This window comes from Elgaria multicarinata, chromosome 23 (assembly GCF_023053635.1).
Source record: "Elgaria multicarinata webbii isolate HBS135686 ecotype San Diego chromosome 23, rElgMul1.1.pri, whole genome shotgun sequence".
Lineage (NCBI taxonomy): Eukaryota > Metazoa > Chordata > Lepidosauria > Squamata > Anguidae > Elgaria > Elgaria multicarinata.
In genome coordinates, this window is record NC_086193.1 from 13,025,176 (window position 1) to 13,051,078 (window position 25,903).

At 47.9% G+C, this 25,903-nt stretch overlaps 1 protein-coding gene and 1 pseudogene across 1 annotated transcript in view; one reads left to right on the forward strand and one right to left on the reverse strand.

The window, feature by feature from the left end:
* Positions 1-625: 625 nt before the first annotated feature.
* COMP (cartilage oligomeric matrix protein) overlaps positions 626-25,903 on the reverse strand; it is a 31,041-nt gene continuing 5,763 nt past the window's right edge. The window contains exons 4-19 of the mRNA XM_063146877.1: positions 22,917-23,089; positions 21,349-21,486; positions 20,290-20,367; positions 19,183-19,341; positions 16,212-16,316; positions 15,118-15,225; positions 14,200-14,359; positions 12,921-13,039; positions 11,640-11,692; positions 10,722-10,915; positions 8,375-8,553; positions 6,072-6,120; positions 4,954-5,150; positions 3,612-3,784; positions 2,757-2,896; positions 626-757 (exon numbers count right to left, since the gene is read on the reverse strand). Of these exons, the coding sequence (XP_063002947.1) occupies positions 708-757; positions 2,757-2,896; positions 3,612-3,784; positions 4,954-5,150; positions 6,072-6,120; positions 8,375-8,553; positions 10,722-10,915; positions 11,640-11,692; positions 12,921-13,039; positions 14,200-14,359; positions 15,118-15,225; positions 16,212-16,316; positions 19,183-19,341; positions 20,290-20,367; positions 21,349-21,486; positions 22,917-23,089 (2,075 nt within the window). The 3' untranslated portion in view covers positions 626-707. The remainder of the gene's footprint in view (positions 758-2,756; positions 2,897-3,611; positions 3,785-4,953; positions 5,151-6,071; positions 6,121-8,374; positions 8,554-10,721; positions 10,916-11,639; positions 11,693-12,920; positions 13,040-14,199; positions 14,360-15,117; positions 15,226-16,211; positions 16,317-19,182; positions 19,342-20,289; positions 20,368-21,348; positions 21,487-22,916; positions 23,090-25,903) is intronic.
* LOC134413255 (U2 spliceosomal RNA) lies at positions 21,048-21,253 on the forward strand (annotated as a pseudogene).

Consider the following 25,903-nt stretch of genomic DNA (forward strand, 5'->3'; position numbering starts at 1 on the left):
CCACCAAAAGAACGTGAGAGTTTTTTAAAAAACGTGAATATGGCAGAAACCAAAACAGACAAATTTGTCCATCCATCCGCGGGACTTTTAGTGCTCAGATCTTAAGATCCGGGTCTTGAAACCCTGCGTGTTCAACCATGTCCGTGCTTAATTAGGGTTGCCACCTCTTTTTTCTCTGGCGAGCGCCTCGTTCTTTAATAGCTATAAGCAGGCAGGTATGTCGCGGCCCTCTCCATACTGGGAATCGCTGTGCCGATTGCATTTGGCCGGCTGAAAACTTCCGCTCCGTTCAGGGTGGTTTAAATTAGAATTTTCCCAAATTTGCAAAGTGCTTCCATGTTTGGGAGAGAAGAAGAACTTGAGAGTTTAAAAGTTCAAATGCGGGAGAAAGCAACACTCGTGGATTTGGCCTTCCAGGCTCTCGGCTTACTCTTGGCTTTCTACCAGCTCCCCGCAGGTCTCCCAAGATAAGACCAGAGAAACTGCTCTTCCGCGCTGCGTAGAACAGGGAACATTTACAGGCCGTTTTAAGCAATTCTCTGGCTGCAACCCAGTGATTCCTGGGAGCCAGCAGAAGTGAGGGGCGGTTGAGGGCCTGGGGCTTGCGAGGCAGTTCACGACTCAATAATATCGTCAGCGCAAAGCAGTGCACGCACGTGTCACGAGTCTCTCTCAAGCGGATCTTTTTAAGGCGAGGGCAGCGGCGTTTAGTAGTCTTGCTGGTTCCGGTAAGACTCGTAGTCGTCCGGGATCGTGTCTGCGGACGAGAGAGGGAGAAAGGGGAGTGAATGGGTCAAACGAAAGACCTTCCAGGAGAGGGGGACACGAAGTTGGCTGAAATTGGCCGCACACGCTTCGACGAAGTGGCTCGCCTTTCTGGGGCGCGGCTCGTGCTCAGCACACCCACCCCACCCACCCCATGCCACGGCAAACTTGCCCGTTCAGATCTGCAACCCCAGCTGGACAAGAGGGGCAGAAGGAATACAGAAGTCCCTTTTGCCACAAGAGCCAAACTCTGCCCAATTTGTGCAGGCGAGCATATAACCAGCTTCGGTTGGTTCACCAACTACGGCCTCTCCTGGACAGGGGTTGCTTGGCCACAGTGGTAGAGGCATTGGTAACTTCAAGGCTGGATTACTGCAATGTGCTCTGTGTGGGGCTGCCCTTGAAGCTGCTCCGGAAGCTGGAGCTAGTGCAGAATGCTGCCCTTTTCCAGCATGTTATTCCTCTGCTGAGGGAACTGTATTGGCTGCCTATTCGCTACCGGGCCAGGTTGAAGGTTCTTGTACTTGTGTACAAAGCCCTAAACAACTTGGGACCAGGATCCCTGAGAGAGCGCCTTCTCCCCTACCAACCTGCCTGGTCACTGAGGTCATCCGAGGGCCTGCTCCTGGTGGTCCCACATAGATCCATCCTCCGATTGGAGTCCACCAAGGGTAGAGCCTTCAGCGTGGTGGCTCCCCTCCTGTGGAACTCCCTGCCTCTGGAAGTCAGGCAGGTGCCAACTTTGTACTCTTTGGCACCTCCTGAAAACATTATTCCAGGAAGCCTTTCCTTAATGTCCAGCCAGGAGTCACTGTGTTTGCTTCTTTTAAGATCTGTTTTAAGTGTTTTATTCTGTTTTTATTTTCATTTTATCTTGTACACCGCTCCAAAGTTTTCAATGGGGAGCGGTATATAAATATTGAATAATAATAATAATAATAATAATAATAATAATAATAATAATAATAATAATAATAATCTGAAATGAAATCTGGAACCACACTGTCCAATGAGCCCTGCAGTTGTGGACATGGCCCCTTCAGTTTTATGCAACAATTAATTTAGTCATCGCAAGACAACTAGAATCTTCCTCTCTCAAATTTGGGCACCTTTTTAGCATCACAATTTTCTTGCCACTGAAACCTAGAGATGTAAAAAAATTCCAAAATTTTTGAAGGGTGGGGACAGGACTTTTGGGCGGGGGATTTTTGGGGGAAGAAATGCAATATTCACACTTTTTACAGATTGAAAGTCACTTCGTTACTTTAGGAACATAAAATGTAATTAAGTACAAGTTGGTATGGCATAAAATCATCACATTTGATATATTAAAAGTACAGTGCATTCAAAGAATTATTATAATTTTTTTCATTACCCCCTCTTTTTTTTGTAACAAATGGAGGTACAAGCTCCTGAACTGTAAGGACATAGTTTTTGGAAATCATTTGGAGAAGTAAATATATGAACACCTTGTCTTAAACGTTTTATTCATGACGCTAAAATAAAACATTGTATAAGCCATGTTTTCTTCATTTTTTTCAATTTTTTAGGGGGAAAAGGGCTTTGGGGATTCCCCCCCCCCCCCCCCAGGCCTTCATTTCTCTACTGAAACCACCACCGAATCTTTTAACCCGTCTCTGGACTTAAAAATTTCTACCAGTAGAAAAACATCTAGTAATCCAGTGATTACTAGATTACAATGGATGGGTTATGTGCATACCTATTTGCCCGACAGAACGTTTATATGAACTTCATAACAAAACACACATGCCCAAAAAACTAGTGTCTGAGTTTGCTTTTTCCCTTCTCCCTCCTAACCCTTCTTCCTCTTGTGTCGTGTCTTTTAGAATGTAAGCATGAGGATAGAGCTGGTCTTGTCATTCATGTTTTTGAGCCTTTTGCGGGGAGGGGGAGAGTTAAAGATACAAATGCCGTAATGAGTTACATCAAAAAATGGGTGTGCCCAAATGAAAACGGCTTTGAAGGCTTACCGTTGCAGCGATACCGTAGGTTGGACCAGATGATGTTCTCCTGAGAGAAACAGAAGACACCCAGCCGGCCCCCTCGCATCGTCGTGTCAAGGACTACGCCGGTGTCCGCCACCACCTCAGAGCCCTCGTAGAAACGAGCTCTGGAAAGCAAGCAAGGAATAGTAGAGGCATCAAGCTTATTTCTGCCCAGGGCACGTTTTAGACCTGGATGAGGGCCTCCCATGCCGGAGAGCATTCTCAGCTTGTTTATATATTAAAAACCAGAGTTGACCCTGGACAAATTTTGTATAAAGGTAATAAGAGCATCAGAAAAGCTCTGCTGGATCAGACCAAAGGTCCATCTAGTCCAGCACTCTCTTCACAACAGTGGCCAAGCAGCTTTTGACCAGGGACCCGCAAGCAGGACACGGTGCAACAGCACCCTCCCACCCATGTTCCACAGCAACTAGTGCACACAGGCTTACTGCCTCTGATACTGGAGGTTGTATGCAGCCATCAGGGCTAGTAGCCATAGAAAGCCCCTTTGAAAGCCGTCCAAATTGGTGGCCATCTACATCTTGTGGTAGGGAGTTCCATAACTTAACTATGCACTATGTGAAGAAGTCCTTTGTCCTGAATCTCCCACCCATCAGCTTCATGGGATGACCCGTTGGGTTCTATATGGAAGAGGGAGGAAAATGTCTCCCCGTCCACATTCTCCATACGAGGCCTCATTTTGTCCAGCTCTATCTCTATCAAGATTTGTCAAAGGGAATTTTGCCCCAGCGGTGCCTCCACCAACGAGGTCCTGCCAGATCTTCGCTAGTGACGGCTCAGAGGACAGAGTGGTTGTGAGCTCTGTGGATTGCTGCTCACCGGATATAGCCCACTTGGGGGCGGTGCTGTAAGAACCAGCGGTAGGAGGTCTTATCTTTCCAGCCCACGTTCCGGGGGTCTTTCCATAACAACTTGACCTGGTCGGTTGTGTCTCCCGTGTGCCACAGGGAGTTGCGGAGATATTCCCCGGGCCCCGTCTTGGACTTTACCGCCTGGATTTGGAGAAGCAGGAGAAGAAAAGGACGCAGTTAGAAAGCCTAGCGGGGAACCGTGGCCTATAGCTTGCTAGTGCATCAGTGGCCACCAAGGGCTTTGAGACCCATTGGGGAGACTTCCTTCAGTACGCCATGTGCCCAGGGAGCTGTTCCACAAGGCTTCTGCTTTGGAATAGCTGAAGCATGCAGGAGAGAAATGCCTAGGTCTCAAGACTGAGCCCTGCCGAGATCATGGAAGCGGAGGGCGGAGAACGTGACACTGGAGGTAGCACCTAGCCATCAGGGCTAGTGGCCATATTGATAGCCTTCTCTTCCATGAATTCGTCCAATCTCCTTTTAAAGCCATCCAAATTAGTGGCCATCACTAGGTCTTCTGCACTTTGTAAAGAAGTCCTTCCTTTGATCTGTCCTGAATCTCCCACCCATCAGCTTCATGGGAGGACCCCGCTGGGTTCTAGTATTATGGGGGAGAGAGAGAAAGGTCTCCCCGTCCACATTCTCCACACCACACATAATTCCATGCACCTCTATCAGGTCTCTTCTTACCTTTTCTCCAAGCTAAACCATCCCAGTTGATGCAACCTTCCCTCCTAGGGGAGATGCTCCAGCCCCTTCATCATTTGAGTTGCCCTTTTCTGCCCTTTTCCCAGCTCTATAATATCCCTTTTTTTAAGCTGTGGTGACCAGAACTGTACACAGTACTCCTAAGTGTGGTCGCTCCCTAGATTTGTATAAAGGCAGTGTGATACTGGCTGTTTTATTCTCAGTTCCTTTTCTTATAATGCCTAACATGGAGTTTGCCTTCTTTACAGCGGCCGCACACTGGGTGGACTTTTTCATCAAGCTGTCCTCCACGACCCCGAGATCTATTTCTTGTTTGGTCACCGCCAGCTCAGATCCCATCAGGTTATACTTAAAGTTGGGGTCTCTCCCCCCCCCCTCCAATGTGCATCACCTTGCACTTGCTTCCATTCAGCCGCATCTGCCATCTGCTCTCCCAGCTTGGAGAGATCCTTTTGGAGCTCTTCAAGATCCCTTTGTGTTTTAGCAACCTTAAATAATTTGGTGTTGTCGGCAAACTTGGCCGCTTCACTGCTCATTCCCAATTCTGTCTTTGTGGGTTCACTTGTGGCTGCCAGAAGCTTTGAGGGCGCCATACCCCCTACCTTGAGCTGAATCCCCGGTTCAGCCACCGCTCGGAACGGATTCGCCTGCCAATACGTTTGTTCCATCTGCTTCCACATGACCACGTAGAAGCTGGCGCTGTCCTGGTAGCCGAAGATGAAACCGGCGTAGTCGTCGTCCGTGGCCGTGTTCACGTGGAAGGTGCCCTCGAAATCCACCCCGTTGAATGCGGTGTACCCTCAACCGAGAGAGACAGGAAGAGGAAAGGCGTCACGCTCGCAAAACTGGGGAACACATCCAATGTGTGTGTGTTTGTGCACTGCTATTAACATTCAAAGCCCTAAATGGCTTGGGGCCAGGCTATCTGAAGGAACGCCTCCTCCTATATGTACCTGCCTGGACCCTAAGATCTTCCTCAGGGGTCCTTCTCCGTGAGCCCCTGCCAAAGGAAGTAAGGCAGGTGGCTACCAGGAGCAGGGCCTTTTCTGCTGTGGCACCCCGGCTGTGGACTGAGTTCTCTAAGGAGGTTCGCTTGGCACCTACGTTATATTCTTTCCAGCACCAGTTGAAGACTCTTTTATTTCCCCAGTATTTTAACAGTTTACCATCTTAGGTTTTTTTTTTTTTAACTTCGCTGTTTTAAATCCATATTTTAAACCTGTATAAATCTCTGCATTGCTGCTGAGTTTTATCCTGGTGGTGCTATTATACTGTGTAATAATAATAATAATAATAATAATAATAATAATAATAATAATAATAATAGTTACCCACCCCTCCCTCTGGATCGAGGTGGGGTACAACTAAAATAAAAACACCATAAAATACATGCAACTAATTCAAACGTTTAAAACGGTGCATCCTTAAAAGCAGCACACCATTAAAAAGGCATCTTAAAATTCAGCTGGGTAGGGCTGCTGGCTGTTTGTTTTGTATTTGGAATGGTTTTCATGGTTTTAATTATTTCTGAACTACTCAGGGAGCTTCGGCCATTGGGCGGCATCGAAATGCAATAAATAAATTAAAATAACACACACACACACACACCCATATCGGGTCAGCGATTTCACACAGCAGCCAGTAAAGCAGTTCAGGAACTTAGGCTCATTGATGCCGTGCAGAGATTCCCACTTCCTCTTCAGATGAATTAATTACTTACCGACAGCCAAGCCTGGGTCGCTGTTCATAGTTTGAACAATCTCCATCCCCTGGAAAAAACAATAATTGGGGTTGCTTTTTAAAAATAAAATAAAATAAAATACAGATGTCGTAGAAGCGTTAACGGCGGCATGTGCATTTTGTGGGAGAGCAGCGTGCGGAGACTTGGCTCAATATATCCTTGCCAACGCAATGGGCCATCGGCAGTAGGACTTATCTATGGCTACTTGTCATGGAACCTCCATGTTCAGGTACAGTCTACCTTTGAAAATGCAAGGCAAACCGCCAGGGAAGGGAGACCACTCAATACAGGGTTAGATGACATCTAACATCCATCACAGCTGCTGAGGACTTCAGAGGGAGCAGCAGCCCTTCCACGGTGTTTCGATCCCACTTTGCGATCTCTACAAGAACTCAGTGCTTTGCATTTGGTGTGCGTTTTTTCCTCCTCCTCCCTCCCAATTCCTTTTCCTTTTGTGTTGTGTTTTTTAGAGTGCCTTATTTCTGAATTCCGTAAGCTGCCCTGGGAGCCATTTTGGCTAAAGGGTAGGAAAAAATGATATGCATAAATAAACAGTAAACATAGAATCATAGAATAGTAGAGTTGGAAGGGGCCTACAAGGCCATCAAGTCCAACCCCCTGCTCAATGCACCTTAAATTATCCGACAGATGGCTGTCCAGCTGCCTCTTGAAGGCCTCTAGTGTGGGAGAGCCCACCACCTCCCTAGGTCGCTGGTTCCATTGTTGTACCGCTCTAACAGTCAGGAAGGTTTTCCTGATGTTTTGTCGTACTGCTCTAACAGTTAGGAAGTTTTTCCTGATGTCCAGCCAGAATCTGGCTTCCTGTCACTTGAGCCCCTTATTCCATGTCCTGCACTCTGGGATGATCGAGAAGAGATCCTGGCTTTCCTCTGTGTGACAACCAGAGGTCAAGTGATGCAGGAGGACCAATCGGGTGTGGGTGAGGGGGGGCATACAAGGCTCCCAAATTGGCTAATTTATTTTTCCATTGTAGCAAATGTGTTGCTAGCAGAGGAAGCTCAGACTTTAGGCCTCTGAGCTGTCGGCCCACTTCCCTCCAAACTCCCTCTGCTGGGCCTCTTCCCATCTGAGGTCCACATTCCATTTTGTAGTAGCTGTCTGGGGTCACATTGCCCCAAATGCTAGCATGTTTCAGGTGGGGCAGAAGATCAACAGCCTTAACGTAATCATAAGAACCCAAGAAAAGCCCGGATGCTGGATCAGACCCCGGGTCCATCTAGTCCAGCACTCTGTTCACACAGGGGCCCAGCAGCTGTTGACCAGAGTCCAACAAAGCAGGACATTTTTTATTTATTATTTATTACATTTCTGTACCGCCCAATAGCCGAAGCTCTCTGGGCGGTTCACAAAAAACAACAAAAAACATGGTGCAACAGCACCCTCCCACCCATGTTCCCCAGCAACTGGTATACATAGGCTTACGGCCTCTGATACTGGAGGTAGGACTTAACCATCTGGGCTAGTAGCCATGGATAGCCTTCTCCTCCAGGAATTTATTCAGCCCCCATTTGAAAGCCATCCAAATTGATGGCCATCACTACATCTTGTGGTAGTGAGTTCCATAGTTTAATTCTGCGCTGTGTGAAGAAGTCCTTCCTTTTCTCTGTCCTGAATCTCCCGCCATTCAGCTTCATGAGATATGACCCCGTTGGGTTCTAGTATTATGGGAGAGGGAGAAAAATGTCTCCCTGTCCACCTTCTCCACACCAGACATGATGTTGTCCACCTCCATCCTGTCTCCCTTCAGCCTCCTTTTTTCCAAGCTGAACAACCCCAGCTGTTGCCACCTTTCCTCCTAGGGGACATGCTCCAGGCACTGAGTCATATTTGATGTCCTTCCTTTTATTTTGTCCTGAATCTGCCACCAATCAGCTTCAGGGTATGACCCTGAGTTCTATTATTATCTAGTAGTCCAGTGTTCTGTTTCCACAGTGGACAACCAGCTGTCGACCAGGGACCCGTGAGCAGGACACGGCCCTCCTGCCCATGTTCCCCAGCAATGGGTGCATATAGGCTTACTGCAGGCATCAACAGCAGCGAGGTGGAAGACCTCTGTCCTGGGCATGGCTTTCCTTTAGGGTGGATTCCTGCATTGAGCAAGAGGTTGGACTCGATGGCCTTATAGGCCCCTTCCAACTCTACTATTCTATGATTCCTCTGCCACAACAGAGGAGGGAGCATGCGAAACGAGTGTGGGGCTCAGTAGACCCTCTCACCCCACCCCCATGCACAAACGAGCCATCCCGGCCTGGCCCCCTGACCTGGTTGAGGACGATCCAGTTGGGATCTATCTGGGCGTCACCCTCTGGATCCAGCACCACCGTCTGGAAGGCCCGGAAGTCGGTCAGTGTCACTTGGGCGTTTTCGGGGCAAACGTCGATCCGGTCGATCACTTGGTCCTTATCGAAGTCGTCCTCACAGGCATCTCCGATGCCGTCGCCTGGAAAGGTAGGAGAGGAGGGTCATCTCCGGAACCGGGGCCACAGGTGGGCACGGTCAGGCAGGTGCCGAGGGCCTAGAAGAACCCCCTAGAATTGCTCCTCTTCGGCGGTCCAACACCATAGGTGGGCACATTAGGTTGTGCACCCAGGGATTTTTATTTTATTTTATTTATTATTAATAATAATAATACATTTATTTCTTAACCGCCTCTCCATTTTGATCGAGGCGGGGAACAGCAATAAACAATAAAATACATAATACTCAATTAGAACATAATATACATTATTAAAGTCATCCTAGAAACATTTTAAAAACGTCTTAAAAACATCATAAAATTCCACTGGATAGGCCTGCCAGAAGAGTTCAGTCTTTATGGCTTTCTTAAATTCCGGAAGACTGTTAAGTTGACGAATCTCGTCTGGGAGCAGCAGAAGGGACGGTCCTCTGGGTAACAGTTGTTAATCTAGTTTTTGTTGACTGGAATAAATTCTTCTCAGAGGACCTGAGTGTGTGGGGCGGATTGTACTGGAGACGGAGATCCCGCAGGTAGCCTGGACCCAAACCATGTAGGGCTTTAAAGGTGATAACCAACACTTTGTACTTTGCCCGGAAACTAATTGGCAGCCAGTGAAGAGATTTTAGAATTGGTGTGATGTGATCACCCCTAGATGTTCCAGTGACCAACCTGGCTGCCATATTTTGAACTAGTTGAAGTTTCCGGACTAGGCACAAAGGTAGCCCCATGTAGAGCGCCTTGCAGAAGTCGAGCCTTGAGGTTACCAGCGCGTGCACGACCGTCTTTAGGTCTTCCGACTAGGAAGGGGTGCAGCTGACGTATCAGCTGAAGCATTTATATCTCGCCTTTTTTCCTCCAAGAAACCCAAGGTGGTGTACATAATCTTCCTCCCCTCCATGTTATCCTCACAACAACAACCCTGTGAGGTAGGCTGGGCTGAGAGTCTGCTACCGGCCCAAAGTCACGAAGTGGATTTCCACGGCCGAGTGAGGACTCGAACCCAGTTCTCCAGACTCCCAGTCCGACACCTTAGCCACTACGCCACACTGGCTCTCTTTTAGAGGTGAACATTTATGGAATACTCAGTCATAAAGGACATTTTTATTCATTAATTTATGAAACTTTTAGGGTGACCCTATGAAAAGGAGGACGGAGCTCCTGTATCTTTAACAGTTGCATAGAAAAGGGAATTTCAGCTGGTGTCATTTGACTATATGAAGAACCTGGTCAAATTCCCTCTTCATCACAACAGTTAAAGCTGCAGGAGCTATACTAGGGTGTACAATTGTAACAAAAAAGTGTTACCCTTAACCTAACAGAATACAATAGACAACAAAGAAGTTAAGGAAGAAGATTAAAAATAACGATTTTATAGATTCAATAACAATGTTATTTAAACAATTTTTAAACATGTTTATTTTGTTTAAAATACACAACAAAATTATAAGTCATTAACATAGATGGAGGGCCAGATTATTCTCCAAAGGCCTGCTGGAACAACCAAGTTTTAGCCTGCTTCTGAAAGCCCATCAAGGAGAGAGCCAGGGAAGAGAGTTCCAAAGCACGGGAGCAGCCACTGAGAAGGCCCTGTCTCCCGTGTTCCCACCAAGCGCGCCTGTGAAGATGGTGGGACTGAAAGAAGGGCTTCCCCAGAAGATCTCAAATCTCGGGCAGGCTCATAAGGGAGAAGACGTTCTTTCAAATAACCTGGACCCGAGCCATATAGGGCTTTATAGGTCATAACCAGCACTGTGAATTGTGCCCGGAAACCGACTGGAAGCCAGTGGAGCTGTTTTAACAGGGGATTTGTCTGCTCCCTGTAACCAGCCCCGGTCAACAATCTGGCTGCAGCCCTTTGAACCAGCTGGAGTTTCCAAACACTCTTCAAAGGCAGCCCCACGTAAAGCGCATTACAGTAATCCAATCGGGACGTAAGTAAGGCATGTGTCACCGTGGCCAGGTCCAACATCTCCAGGAACGGGCGCAGCTGGCGCACTAGCTTGAACTGTGCAAATGCACTCCTGGCCACTGCCGAAACCTGGGCATCCGGGCTCCGGGCTGAACGTGGCGCTACAGCCCTTCCCGCTGGCCCTGTTCACGGACCCCCAAGGGAACGTGGTCTGCACTTTTGTGCTGTGCCGCCTCCTCACCATTTGTATCCTGCTGCCCAGGGTTGGGGACCAAGCGGCAGTTGTCCGGGCCCGGGGCTTCCCGGTCGGGAACGCCGTCATTGTCATCGTCATCATCGCACTCGTCTCCAATTCCGTCCCGGTCCGAGTCCAGCTGGGAGCTGTTGGGCACTGACGGGCAGTTGTCGTTGGAATCTTGGAGGCCGTCCCCATCTCTAGCCGAGACAGAAAAGCGGGAGAGAATTTTGTGCAACTTCCACCGCCAAAATTTATTTATAATAAATCTCTGGGCGGTTTATAACAAAAGAAATATCCTGTGAGATTTCTATGCTGCCGTTCCCAAAACCGCCCGTGAGACGATGGTCAGCATGCCAAATTTATTGGATGTGAGACTTCTGTGAATCCAAACCACTTGGCCAGGCAGGAGGATGCCCGTTGCATCTTTAATTGAGTCACTGTTCTCCTTGGCCACCGCCCCCTCCAATCAGGTGGCTGTGCTGCCGGGTCTCTGCATTGGGCACACTTGGATCATTCTATTATTCCTGATCTAAAGATGAGGAGTCTGTCTGTTGCAACTCTGTATGAACTCACTGCTCTGGGGTTTGCCTCCTGCTAATCAGCCTTCACTAGGGAAGGATAGGTAATTCTTCCCTGGTCTGTAATTCGGCAGACACACAGCAGGATTAATTTCCCTTTGGAGGAGCTTGCACGTCGCATCTCTTTATGACTCACTGTCCTGTGCTTTCCCCCTTCTAATCAGGAGGGATGCCTGGAAGGCTGATTCTTGCAGGAACAAAATACGCGCCCACCTATGGGTGTGGTGGTAGCTCTAAGGACAGCAGCGGTGGCATCGGCAAAATAACTCAGCTATTCCGAGATGCATCCAGGCCCCCAAACCACCCTGCAAACAGAGAGAGGCCAGCTGTTTCTGTAACTCACCGATCCTGGTTGGTGTCACAGGGGTCACCGACGAGATCATGGTCAGTGTCTTTCTAAAACAACAACAACAGGAAGCAGCATATAGTTTCATATAGGCAAGAATATCCTAAAAGTGCTGTTAGCAAACTTGTGCTTTGGAATTCTGGTCTCTTACATTTTACGGAAGCGCCTCGTTTTCCACCAACGCCCACCTATTTAAAATCTTCTTTTGAAAGATCAAACTGCTAAAAGCACTCTACCTTCACTCCTTCATGCCAGTCCATGGTGATTTTAAACCAAATATTCCAGCGTCTAGCCCTCATGAGTTTTAAAAGTTGTGCAAGCCATATTTTCTGCAAGAAAGACGTGTTTCTGCCTTCCCGGGCTGTATGTATTTCCCACCACCATCAGGCAAGCACACAACTCTGTCCTGTGTTTGATTTCCCCGCAACTCAGCCCTGGAAGGAAGTAACCCTTAGGCATGACTTCTCTCGGACTTTCCAAACCATTGAGAAACAAAAACCCAGTTCGGAAAAGCAGTTTCCAAAAACGGAACCTCAATGAAGTGTTCAAACAGAAGAATTTGCCGTCACAACCTTTTGGGTCATGTTGACATCGTGCCTCTCCGGACGTAATAGAAGTAGCAATAAATCTAGACGACTAAGGATAGGATGCTAAAATGGGCTGAATCACCTTTGCTCTGTATGTATCAATGTTTCAATATCCCCAGAGTCGCACGGGCAGAGTTTTAAAGCTATGGGTGTTCCTCCATATCAGCCTTTTAACCATCGGGCCTACGTCACATGAAGCCTAGCTAAGGTGAAAGCCGTATGTTACTTTAGGGGATAGTCAAATTCTGCCAAACTCTGAGCCCTTTGCAACCAAACTCTGAGCCCTTTGCAACCAAACTCTGAGCCCTTTGCAACCAAACTCTGAGCCCTTTGCAACCAAACTCTGAGCCCTTTGCAACCAAACTCTGAGCCCTTTGCAACCAAACTCTGAGCCCTTTGTAACGTCTTAGAAAATGTCTGCTGCTAAACTAAAAATGAAGAAACACGTTTAGCCCGTGCCAACTAATTCTGTCTGTCTGCTTCCTGAATTGTCAGACTAATTAGAGCTACGCTTTGCAATGGTTCCCTTGTAACCCCAAATTTTGATGACAAATCAAGTATAGGCACTGAGGAATGAATACCTTTCTTCCACCTAGATTCATACGAAATACCACTATTTGTATCTATAGATTGGCACGGGAACAGCTTACCCCTTAGAGGGTTTTTTCTTTCCACCCAAGTTGGCACTTACCTGGTCTGGGTTACTGATGAACGGGCAACTGTCACATACGTCTCCAATGCCGTCACCATCGCTGTCCCTCTGGTCTGGGTTGGGGATCCGCACACAGTTATCCAGAACGTTTTTAATCTCTGCAGAGAGGTGGATGAAAATCAACCGTGGAAACCAAAGGGGTGTGTGTGGTGTATCGCCTTGTCTGAAAGAACTAACACACCAGATTCACTCTCTTTTCTAAATGACCGACTGCATCAGGGTTGTTGACCGCTGTTTCTGGGTCACACTGGTGTGTGACGGAAGCCTGAGAAAACTATTTTATAAAAATCCGGAACATTTCTTCTGGAGACACATCAACACATTTGATTCTATAGTACGACAATGGAACCAGTTACCGAGGGAGGTGGTGGGCTCTCCCACACTAGAGGCTGCTGGACAACCCTCTGCCAGGGATGCTTTAGGGTGGATTCCTGCATTGAGCAGGGGGTTGGACTTGATGGCCTTGTAGGCCCCTTCCAACTCCACTATTCTAGGATTCTATGATATTCCACCTTCTCCAGAGATCGATTGGGCCATTCTTCAAGGATCAGACAACCTGGCACCCTCCAGGTGTGTGGGACTACAACTCCCATCATTCCCCTGCCAACGTGGCCAAAGCTCAGGGGTTGTGGGAAGTATAGTGTCATGATTCCAAGCCCACCTGCCAAGATCCGAGATGATAAAGAGGTCTGATTTGCAATCCACAAAGCTTTTATTCAGTAAATTGACATCTATTCACACCTGAAGGGGTGTGTGACTATTAGGAGATATCCTCTAAGCTGAATTAGCCTAACAAAGCAAGGCGGTTTGCCGCTGTGCCCTTCAGGCTTTTGCCTTGTTGATTGGGGTTGATGGGAATTTGAGTCCAACAGCTTCCCCCACCAGGATGTCAAGAGCGGCCATTTTGGGGGTAGCGCAGAGCGGTAAAGTGGCAGTTTCTGCAGCTGAAACTCTCCCCACGGCCTGAGTTTGATCCCAGCGGAAGCTGGTTTCAGGCAGCCGGCTCGGGTCGACTCAGCCTTCCATCCTCCCAAGGTCAGTAAAATGAGTACCCAGCTAGCTGGGGGAAAGGGAATAACGGCTGGGGAAGGCAACGGCAAACCACCCCGCTATAAAGCCTGCCAAGAAAACGTCAGCGAAAGCTGGCGTCCCTCCAAGAGTCAGCAATGACTCAGTGCTTGCACGAGAGGTTCCTTTCCTTTTTCCTGTCCTCACTGAGCAATTTAAAAGTGCCATCAATCGGTCAGTTAACACTCACGGTCCCCATCCATGTCGTCATCACACAGGTCTCCTCGCCCGTCTCTGTCGCTGTCACGCTGAGCGTTGTTCTTGACGTTCCGGCAGTTGTCGCAGGCGTCGCCAAAGTTGTCCTGGTCGGCGTTGCGCTGGTCGGCGTTGCGCACAAACACGCAGTTGTCCTGGAAAGGGGAGGGGAGGCGTGAGCGACCACCAGGGAGGTGCGCCACAGAGACCAGAAGCCAAGAGTTGCTTGGAACGGCTGAATCGGACCTTGTTGATTGGGGCTAATAGGAATTTGAGTTTAGAATTCACCAAAGTTAATGCCGCACCTGCTAGCAACGGCTGCATTCTTAGCTGAACATCTGATCCCGTTTAAATGGTTTAAAAAATAAATAATAATCAGAAGAACATCAGAAGAGCCCTGCTGGATGAGACCAAGACCATCTAGTCCAGTATTCTGTTCACACAGGGGCCAGCAAAGCAGGACACGGTGCAACAACACCCAGTACTATGCCTGGCATACAAACAGTTTGCCCTAAACCTGCACTTCCTGCTTTTATTTATTTATTTATTCATTTATTACATTTTTATACCGCCCAATAGCCGAAGCTCTCTGGGCGGTTCACAAAAATTAAAACCATCATAAAACAACCAACAAGTTAAAAACACAAATACAAAATACACAACCAGGATAAAACCACGCAGCAAAATTGATATAAGGTTAAAATACAGAGTTAAAACAGTATAATTTAAATTTAAGTTAAAATTAAGTGTTAAAATACTGAGTGAATAAAAAGGTCTTCAGCTGGCGACAAAAGGAGTACAATGTAGGCACCAGGCGGAAACTGCTGGGGAATTGTCATCTTCCCAGATCCGGGAAGAAGACCTGAATGGAGATGGGCAACTCTGAAGCGCAATGGGGAACGCGAGTTCGAACCTCTGTGTTTTTGATTCCGTCCCCGTCGGCGTCATCATCACAGGCGTCGCCGATTCCGTCTCGGTCTGCATCCTCTTGGCCAGAATTCGGAATGCTCACACAGTTATCCTGAAGTGGCAGGAAATGGTCAAAATGTTAGGAGACCAGGGAAGAACTCCGTATATATATATATTGTTTTCAGAATGCCCAATAACCCCCTTGGGATGTGCAACCTAAGTGAGTTAGAGCATAAGAACATGAGAAGAGCCCTGATGCTGGATCAGACCGGGGGTCCATCTAGTCCAGCACTCTGTTCACATAGGGGCTGAATAACTGTCGACCAGGGAAAACCCACAAGCAGGACACGGTGCAACAGCATCCTCCTGTCCATGTTCCCCTGCAACCGGTGCACACAGGCTTACTGCCTCTGATCCTAGAGGTGGCACAGAGCCACCAGGGCTAGTAGCCATTCATAGCCTTCTCCTCCTCCTCCAGGAATTGATCCAACCCCCTTTTAAAGCCATCACGACATCTTGTGGCAGTGAGTTCCACAGTTTAACTCTGCTCTGTGTGAAGAAGTGCTTCCTTTGATCTGTCCTGAATCTTCCACCCATTGGCCTCATGGGATGACCCCATTGGGTTCTAGTATTTTGAGAGAGGGAGAAAAATCTCTCCGTATCCACCTTCTCCACACCACGCATCATTTTGTCTACCTCTTTCCTGTCTCCCCTCAGCCTCCTTTTTTCCAAGCTGAACAATCCTGGCTGTTGTCACCTTCCCTTTTAGGGAGATTCTCCAGCCCCTTAATCAATTTCGTTGCCCTTCTCTGCACTTTTCCCAACTCTATAATATCCTTTTTTAGCTGTGGTGACCAGAACTGCACACAGTATTCCAAGTGTGGTCGTACCATAGATTTGTATAAAGGCAGTATGATACTGGCAGTTTTATTCTCAATTCCTTTTCTTATCATGCCTAACATGGAGTTTGCCTTTTTCACAGCGGCCACACACCAGGTCTACCGCAACCTCGGGTTTTTCTGTGGAAACATGTGAAGGGTTGTGCTGTTGGTCTGTGGATCGAGAGGGCGGTGGAGGGGTTTGGGGTGCGAGTCTTACCTTGCGACACTTTCTGTCGGTGCAGCGAAGCTTCTCATCTGGAAATCCGTCAATGTCTGTGTCCCTGCCACAGATGTAGCCATTACCAGCCCATCCGACGATGCACTGGAAAGAGAAGAAGTCCATGAACCACAATTCGAACCCTCTCCCCAACCTTCTAATTGGGGAAGAATGAAACTGGGTGAGGCTCCACCCACCGGAGGGGACCAAGTGGAGTCATTTGCATAATCCCCGCCTCTGAAACGAGCGGAAGAGGGAACCCACTGCTAGATTAATCTCCACCTCTAAAGGGGAAGACAGATTCCTTTGTACGCTTGCCATGTGCTGCCGCTTCTGCTACTGATGTTGTCCTAGCGGAAACCAATGCTAATGCAACATCAATCATTCTCACTAGGTGCTGTCAGGTGCTGTCCTGCAGCACCACCTGGTGGGCGCAGTGCACCTTGCCGGCCACAGAGTAGTTGCAGGATCCAGGCTTATATCATCAAGTACTCACAGGTGGGCTGATGCAGACCAGCTGGGAACAGCCAGGAAAGGGCTATATAAGAACGGCATTTCCACTCCAGCTTTGTCACAATAACACGGTCTCCTGTGCCTGCTGCAGCCCATTCCTGACTACCTGCAATCCCAGACCTTGCCTGACCTTCTGCTTCTCCTGACCACGCCTTTTGCCTCTGGCCCTGCTGGGACTCTGAACCTTGCTTGCTTCTGGACCTTGCCTTATTGACACTGAAAATAGCCAACAAATCCATCACATTGGAAGATGTTGCACATGGTGATGTTTCTCATGGATTGCACATGACCTTGCACATGGGTTGGTTTCTGCTAGGACAACACCAACCTGTTTGGTGCTTAACGGTCCTGTTTAAACAGTGTTACAAATTCTGTCTTTGTCAGCAATGTGGCCTCCACCACTTGCATTTCGAAGCAGAGACAGGTTTTTAATGTCCCTCGTCTCATAGCAAAGATGTTTTCAGAGCCTCCCACTTAGCCACTGAATGTGGCTCACAGCTTTCTACCCATGGCATGGCTGTTTTTAGCCCTGTACTGTTTCAACCCAATCGTCCTACCGGCTGATCTCAAAAACGTCCCTTGGCAGCCTGGGAAATGGCAGGCTACATCTGTCCCTCTATTCCTGATGTTCAGGTGGTGCATGCCATTCCTTAGGTAGCCAAAATGGCACCACCCGCACATAAGACGAAAAGTATCCACAGGCTTGGGGCAGGTTGCTCCAAGGTTTGAAAAATTGCGTAATGGGGGGTGGACACCCCCCAAACAGGAACGGTTATGTTCACTGGTGATGGGTCACTGTACGTCCATTGGCGGACTTGGGTGTAATGCACGTTGACATGGCTGGGCGAGGGACACAATTTTGTTGCTTTGCCTCAAGCACCAAAATGCCCTGAGCCTGTCCTGGGACAGTATTAGTTTTGGGGAGAAGCGGACATGAGGATTTCCAGCCACAAGGGGGCAGCAGCAGCATTCACAAGCCCAATAATGAGTGATGAGTGTCCGACAAACCTGGGAGCCGTCCAGGGCCAACCCAGTTGTTAGATAGGGTGAAGCAGCCACCTCAGGCATCAAATTGTTACTTCATTTTATGGTTGTATTTTTACTCCCAAGGAGAGGAGTTTTGAGCTCGGGGAACAAAATAACGTAAGGACATAAGAAGGGCCCTGCTGGATCAGACCGAGGGTCCATCTGGCCCAGCTCTCTGTTCACACAGGGGCCAACCAGCCGTCGGCCAGGGATGAACAAGCAGGACATGGTGCATCAGCACCCCCCCACACCCATGTTCCCCAGCAACTGGGGCACACAGGCTTACTGCTTCAAATACTGGAGATGGCACAAAACCATCATGGCTAGTAGCCATGGATAGCCTTTGCCTCCTGCAGGAATTGATCCAGCCCTCTTTTAAAGCCATCCAGCCTTCGGGATTACGGATCTTGATTTGGGAAACTGGGGTAGGGGTGGGGAGAGAGAAGGGAGCATTAGGCCTCATCTAGAGTATTGCGTCCAGTTCTGGGCTCCACAATTCAAGAAGGACGCAGACAAGCTGGAGCGTGTTCAGAGGAGGGCAACCAGGATGATCAGAGGTCTAGAAACAAAGCCCTATGAAGAGAGACTGAAACAAGTGGGCATGTTTAGCCTGGAGAACAGAAGATTGAGGGGAGACATGAGAGCACTCTTCAAATACTTGCAAAGTTGTCACACAGAGGAGGGCCAGGATCTCTTCTCGATCCTCCCAGAGTGCAGGACACGGAATAACGGGCTCAAGTGACAGGAAGCCAGATTCCGGCTGGACATCAGGAAAAACTTCCTGGCTGTTAGAGCAGTACGACAATGGAACCAGTGACCTAGGGAGGTTGTGGGCTCTCCCACACTAGAGGCCTTCAAGAGGCAGCTGGACAACTATCTGTCAGGGATGCTTTAGGGTGGATTCCTGCACTGAGCAGGGGGTTGGACTCGATGGCCTTGTAGGCCAGTTCAACTCTGCTATTCTATGATTCTATGAATGTGGAGGGAAATTTGCTTTTCAAATACTTCCTTTTCCAAATGTCATGTGCTAATTCCAAATCATAAAATCCAAATGTCTGGTTTAAAACACACACACACACACAGTGTGTGTGTGTGTTAAGATAGAAATTTGGATTTTATTGGATATTTGTGGCTGTCAGACTGGGTTGGGTTTTTTTTGCATTTGGAGCAAATATTATGAAATGGCTGAGACTGTCGCGCTCTTGTGTGTGTCCTCCTGTCTACGCACCTGCTGACCCCAACATGGTGCTGTCGGGGTGTGTTGGATTGCACCTTCCATCATCCCCAGGCATGTTGGCTGGGGATGATGGAAGGCATCGTCCAAGCAGTGCTGTTCCCGGACTGCCAACCCCAGCCTTCATTCCCACTCGGTTTGAAAACGCGGAACTGTTTGGGAGAGAAGCCGAGATCCCGGCCGAAGCTCCGGACTCACCATGCAGGCCAGCGTCCCGTCGCGCTCAACGATGCACTCCGCTTTCTCATGACACGGACTCAGTTCCCCGTTGGGGCAGCGTCGCTCGGTCTTGCTCCGGCAGCCAGAAACCTGGTCCCCTACGAAGCCGCTTTTGCAAGATCCGCATTTGTAGGAGCCCTGCCGGATGAAGAAGTGTGGTTGTGGGCAGGGTCATTGTTAGGCCTGCGCCCCGGACCAATTTCCCAGGGGCCCGGTCAGTTTCCCAGGGATCTATACTATGGCTGTGCACGGAGCCCTCGAACCGCTTTGTGGCCTGATCCGGAACTTCCGGATTGGGCCTGAACCACTTCGGGTTGAGCCGACCCTCCCCCACTCCGCGAAGCGAGGTCCACAGGGCCAGATTGAGATTTTGCCCCCACTTCCCCACTTACTTGACTCCACGGCAGGTGGCAGAGGCAGTTAAGTGGGGAAGGGGGGACAAAATGGGGGCCGAATAAGCCCCCTCCCCCCTGCCCCCTTATCTGGCTCCACTGTTGTCACTGCATGGACTCCAGCGGCAGCAGCAGGTGAGCCCCCTCCCCCCACTTACCTGCGTTTGGTGCTCTGGATCGAGGCGAACCGCTTCGCCTCAATCCACAGCTCCCCGACCCGATTCGTATCTGCCTTTGGTGGAGGCGAATCGGATCGCTCCACTCTGCATTTGGGGAACCAAAACGGGGTGGAGCACAGCCCTAATCTATACCACAGTGTCCTGAGAGTGCATTTCATTTTCCCCCAGCTCAATTGTCATGCTGGGGACAATTTTCAAGGCTGATTGCAGCTGGGGAAAGCAGGGACCCCCGTCACACCAGCAGCAAACCTGTGTCAGACACCATTTGCTTTGCTCTTGCATGACCCACCTCTTTGATGAAGAAGAAGCACCAGGTCCCAAAGGCATATCATATCATAAAATCTTGCCTGTTATTGGACGGCCTTCTGTCAGAGACGGTGGAGCTACATTGCAAATCTTGCACGCCACAGCGGGTGGAAGAGATTATCTCCAAAGCCCCCTCCAAGTCTATGACTCTAGAAGAAGCTTCATTCTTCCCCAGGACTTTTGAGGTAAGGGTGGTTGGTCATATTTACCCTGGTGTTGATGCAGATGGAATTTGGGACGCAGTTCCTGGCCGCTCCGGTCTCACATTCATTGATGTCATTGCAGACCTGTTCAGAGAACAGAGCGTGTGGCGAATGGAAAGGAAGACCACGTGCCACACAATGAAGATTTTTCTTTTTTAATTTTATTTAAAGTGATACAAGAAAGGAATGAATACAAGAAATCCCCTAAAAATTAATATTAAACCAACGGTTATATGACTATGTACAACGAACAAAGAAAAAAAATAAAGTTGATTGATACAACTTCTAGGGGAAAGAGGCTTAATCGAAGTAGAAAAAGAAAAGTTAAAAAGAAAAAAGGAGTCAAAAAGGAAAAGAAAAGAGAAAGAAAGAAACAAACAGGAAAAAAACCCCTAAATCATTAATTCATTTGTTGTTGCAATGTCCATATTTGTTTTACGTTCGGTTGTGGTGCATATTGAACCAATCTCCCTCATATGACATCAAACGACGTTGATTCTGATTTTCCTTGAAAGTCATAAGCTATTTTTTCTGATATTGCCACAGACCATATTTCAATACCATGCAGATAAATTCAAATTATCCATTTTTTTCCACTGCTGCGTGATTGTCTGACAAGCAGCCATCAACAGGAATATAATTAAATCTTTACATTTCAATCCAGTATTAAGTCCTTTATATATTGATAAATAAGAATAATTCTGGATCATATACAATTGTTTCTCTAGTAATAACCATTAATTTTCTATGTACTGATCTCCAGAATCGCTTCCCGGCCTTTTGGCTAAGATCAAGTGAAGTATCCGTTCTTATCAGCCCACAATGAAGATGATCGCTTAGTAAATAGCTGAACAGCAGTCGTGTGCACTGAAGTGCATTGCTTAACTTCATTTCTCAACTGCTGAGAGTGAAAAAGAACGCTCACCGTTTTTGTAAGGAGCTCCATATTTCCTACAGGAGAAGGGAGACCTTTCCCCCACCTCCAACAAAAGCAATAATATCGGTCAACGTTAATAATAATATCGGCCAACCTATCAGAAGAGACCCCAGCCTTCTGGAACGTACTTGCTTGTTAGTCCTGGCGAATGACAAACCGACTCCTTCCAGGACTGGCCCGGTGTAGCCAGGGGGGCAGGAGTCACAGCGGAAGCCAGGAGATGTGTTGACGCACTGCACTCTGGGGAAGCATGGATTTGCTGTGCACTGGAAAAAGAAGTCTCATTAGGGATGAGGGAAGAATGACCTAATTTTGCGATTTCAAAACCATTCAGGAAACGAAATTCAACTCCCTTCTCCGGACGCCACAGTGGGGTCCCCCGCTCAAAAAATGAATACACAAGTGTGCTTATTCTTAGGGAAAGTGCACAGAAAAACGGCCGGATTAGGAAAAAATAAAATAAAAATGTGTTGTTCCAAAATTGCATTAAGATGGAGGATGCACATTTCAGGCATTGTAAGGAACATCACTGAGAGCAGATACCACAGGTTTAAATTTCCCCTGCCTTCAAAATGTATGGAATACAAAACTCCGTGCTGGTTAGGAAGGTCTACCACCTAGTGACTGAAGATGTTATTGCAGGCTCCAACCACGTGGACACATGTCAATTAGCTTGGGGGTCCTCCTAGAACCATCTCTGTCACTTGAGGCCCAGGTGGCCTTGGTGGCACGGAGTGCCTTCTACCAACTTCGGTTGGTGGCCCAGCTACGCCCCTATCTGGACAGGGATAACCTAGCTTCAGTCGTCCATGCTCTGGTAACCTCCAAATTAGATTACTGCAATGCCCTCTATGTGGGGCAGCCTTTGAAGACGGTTCGGAAGTTGCAGCTTGTGCAAAATGCAGCAGCCAGATTGATAACTGGAACCAGAAGGTTCGAGCATATAACACCAATTCTGGCCCGCTTGCATTGGCTGCCTGTACATTTCTGAGCCCAATTCAAGGTGCTGGTTTTAACCTATAAAGCCTTACACGGCTTGGGACCGCAACACCTGACGGAACGCCTCTCCGGCCATGAACCTCCCCGTACCCTGCGCTCAACATCTAAGGTCCTCCTCCGAGTGCCTACTCCAAGGGAAGCTCGGAGGATGGCAACAAGGGAGAGGGCTTTTCGGTGGTAGCCCCCCGACTGTGGAATGATCTCCCCAATGAGGCTCACCTGGTGCCAACATTGTTATCTTTTCGGTGCCAGGTCAAGACCTTTCTCTTCTCCCAGGCATTTAACAGCATTTAACAACATATGCTAAGTTTGTTTTTTAATGGATCCCAGAACTGTTGTTGTTTAAAATAGATTCTGTTTTATACTGTTGTTTTTGTGTTTCTGATAGTTTTTAAATTTTTGTATACTTTTTAACGTTCACGGTTTTTAACTTTTGTAAACCGCCCAGAGAGCTTCAGCTATGGGGCAGTATATAAATTTAATTACTTAATTAAAACTAATGCATGCATTTTCAAAACAAAATAACCCCAAGGTGCGCACCCCTCGGGTCCCCTTAGCCTACATGCCACGTTTCAGGTTTCACGGCCATGGCGCTGGGGAGCTGACGGACAGACAGACAGACAGACACACGCACCCTCTTTTACCGTTATAGAAGGAGCGCATTGACAACTTAGCTGCGTGCGGAGGGAGAGCTGACCTCGTTTATATCGGTGCAGTGGGTCCCGTTGCCGGTATAGCCCAGAGGGCAAGCCCCACAGCGAAAGCCAGTTGGGGAATCGGTACAGGTGACCCCGGGAAAGCAGGGGTTAGGGTAACATCGGTTCAGAGTTGCCACGCTGATTGCAGGACCGGTTGCTCCTGTGCCCATGCCTGGAAAAGAGAGAGAGAGAGAGAGAAAAGAAAATGATCTCAGCATTTCCATCATCTGCCTCTTTTCTCCTTGGGTGATTCCTGCTCTGTTGCATGTCACAGATGCTCACTCTCGCTTGTGTCCGGGATGACCCCCATGAAAACATCTGCCCAACTTCAGAGAAGGGCTGCAGCTAAGGAATTTCAAAGACAGAACATCTGTGCGAAATTGCTCAGCCCGCCCTGTTTCCTGCCGTTTGAAGAAGGACAAAGGAGTTGCTGTTTTTAAATCACACCACAAATATTAACCAGCTGTAATCATGGCTGTGTTGCCGTTCAACAAGGTTTTGTGAATCGCCACTGTTAAGGCCGTTGCCACCGCCTGTGCTTTTTGCATTTCAGTTCAGACCTCAACGTTCACCGCCGCCCCAACGTCTGTCTATGCATTTGTCAAAAAGAAGCTAACAGTTTATGCATCTGATGAAGCAGACTAAATTTGTGAACCTTTACAATGTCACAAGACACTTCGCCGTTGTTGTTCTGCAATGCACCTTAAAGATTGACCAATTGGAAAAACCTGTGACGCTTTAAAGCATATAAGTGGCAATTTAAAGATGAATGGATTCATTAGCCTTATGGCACTTTAAAGCATCTCGTGGTGTTTTAAAAACAAAAAGATGAATTAGTCTTAGAATCATAGAATCATAGAATAGCAGAGTTGGAAGGGGCCTAGAAGGCCATCGAGTCCAACCCCCTGCTCAAGGCAGGAATTCATCCTAAAGCATCCCTGACAGATGCTTGTCCAGCTGCCTCTTGAAGGCCTCCAGTGTGGGAGAGCCCACAACCTCCCTAGGTAACTGGTTCCATTGTCGCACTGCTCTAACAGTCAGGAAGTTTTTCCTGATGTCCAGCTGGAATCTGGCTTCCTTTAACTTGAGCCCGTTATTCCGTGTCCTGCAGTCTGGGAGGATCGAGAAGAGATCCTGGCCCTCCTCTGGGTGACAACCTTTCAAGTCTTTGAAGAGTGCTATCATGTCTCCCCTCCATCTTGCGGCACTTCAAAGCTTCTCATGGCACTTTAAAGATTATCAGATTAATGAGTTTTGTGGCACTTTCAAGTCTAACAATAAATGTTAGCCTTAAGGTGGCACAAGTCTGCAACAGACTGACACAGCTACATCATCATCATCATCATTATTATTCTATTCCGCCTTTTGCCCAATACTGGGCCTGCTCTGGTCACAGATTCCTACGTTAGTCAGTTCAAACAGAACGTTTGTGGGCTGCGATCCTGTTTAATGTAGGCTCATTTGAAAGGTGTGGGGCTGCATTATTTAAAAAAAAAAAAACTTGAGAAAGACAGAGCCAGCTTGAGTGAAGTTTCAGCTGCAGCCAAGCATAAACAGCCGTGCACACCTAGTTATGCGTTGTTGAGCGATTATGGGTTACGCCTTAGTTGGTGTTACCAGGCGGCAACTCCGCCTTGTTATGGCTGGCTGAACGCACCTGGGATTTGGGACAAAATTGGGTTATGAAACAGATCCCCACCCTCCCAATTTCTCGCTTCTTTTGCAGGCCGGCCGGAGGGAAGACAGAATAGCTCTCGCCACGTGTCCACAACGCCACCCCTCCGAGACGTGTCAATTCTCATCAGGCGATGTAAGTTGCTGTACGGCCGGATTGGGTAGTAGATGTCATAGAATCATAGAATAGCAGAGTTGGAAGGGACCTACAAGACCATCGAGTCCAACCCCCTGCTCAATGCAGGAATCCACCCTAAAGCATCCCCGACAGATGGCTGTCCAGCTGCCTCTTGAAGGCCTCTAGTGTGGGAGAGCCCATCACCTCCCTAGGTCATTGGTTCCATTGTCGTACTGCTCTAATAGTCAGGAAGTATTTCCTGATGTCCTGCCAGAATGTGGCTTCCTGTCACTTGAGCCCATTATTCCGTGTCCTGCACTCTGGGAGGATCAAGAAGAGATCCTGGCCCTCCTCTGTGGGACAACCTTTTAAGTATTTGAAGAGTGCTCTCATGTCTCGCCTCAATCTTCTCTTCTCCACGCTAAACATGCCCAGTTCTTTCAGTCTCTCTTCATAGGGCTTTGTTTCCAGACCCCTGATCATCCTGGTTGCCCTCCTCTGAACAAGCTCCAGCTTGTCTGCGTCCTTCTTGAATTGTGGAGCCCAGAACTGGACGCAATGCTCAAGATGAGGCCTAACCAGGGCCAAACAGAGAGAAACCAGGACCTTTCGCGATTTGGAAGCTATACTTCTATTAATGCAGCCCGAAATAGCATTTGCCTTTCTTGCAGCCATATTGCACTGTTGGCTCATATTCAGCTTGCGATCTACAACCATTCCCAGATCCTTCTCATTTGTAGTATTGCTAAGTATCCCCCATCTTGTAACTGTGCCTTTGGTTTCTATTTCCTAGATGTAGAACTTGGCATTTATCCCTATTAAATTTCATTCTGTTGTTTTCAGCCCAGCACTCCAGCCTATCAAGATCACTTTGAAGTTTGTTTCTGTCTTCCAGGGTATTAGCTATCCCACCCAATTTTGTGTCATCTGCAAATTTGATAAGCGTCCCCCTGTCATTTCAGCCCCGGGGAGAAATTTAGGTCCTTAAGGTGGGATTCAAACTAATTATTATTATTATTATTATTATTATTATTATTATTATTATTTATTTATTTATTTATATATATATAGCACCATCAATGTACATGGTGCTGTAATTAACACAGTAATTAACACAGGACGCAATTAACACAGGACGTAACACAGGACGTAATTAACACAGGACGCATCCCAGAGGGGATGTCATTTATGCCG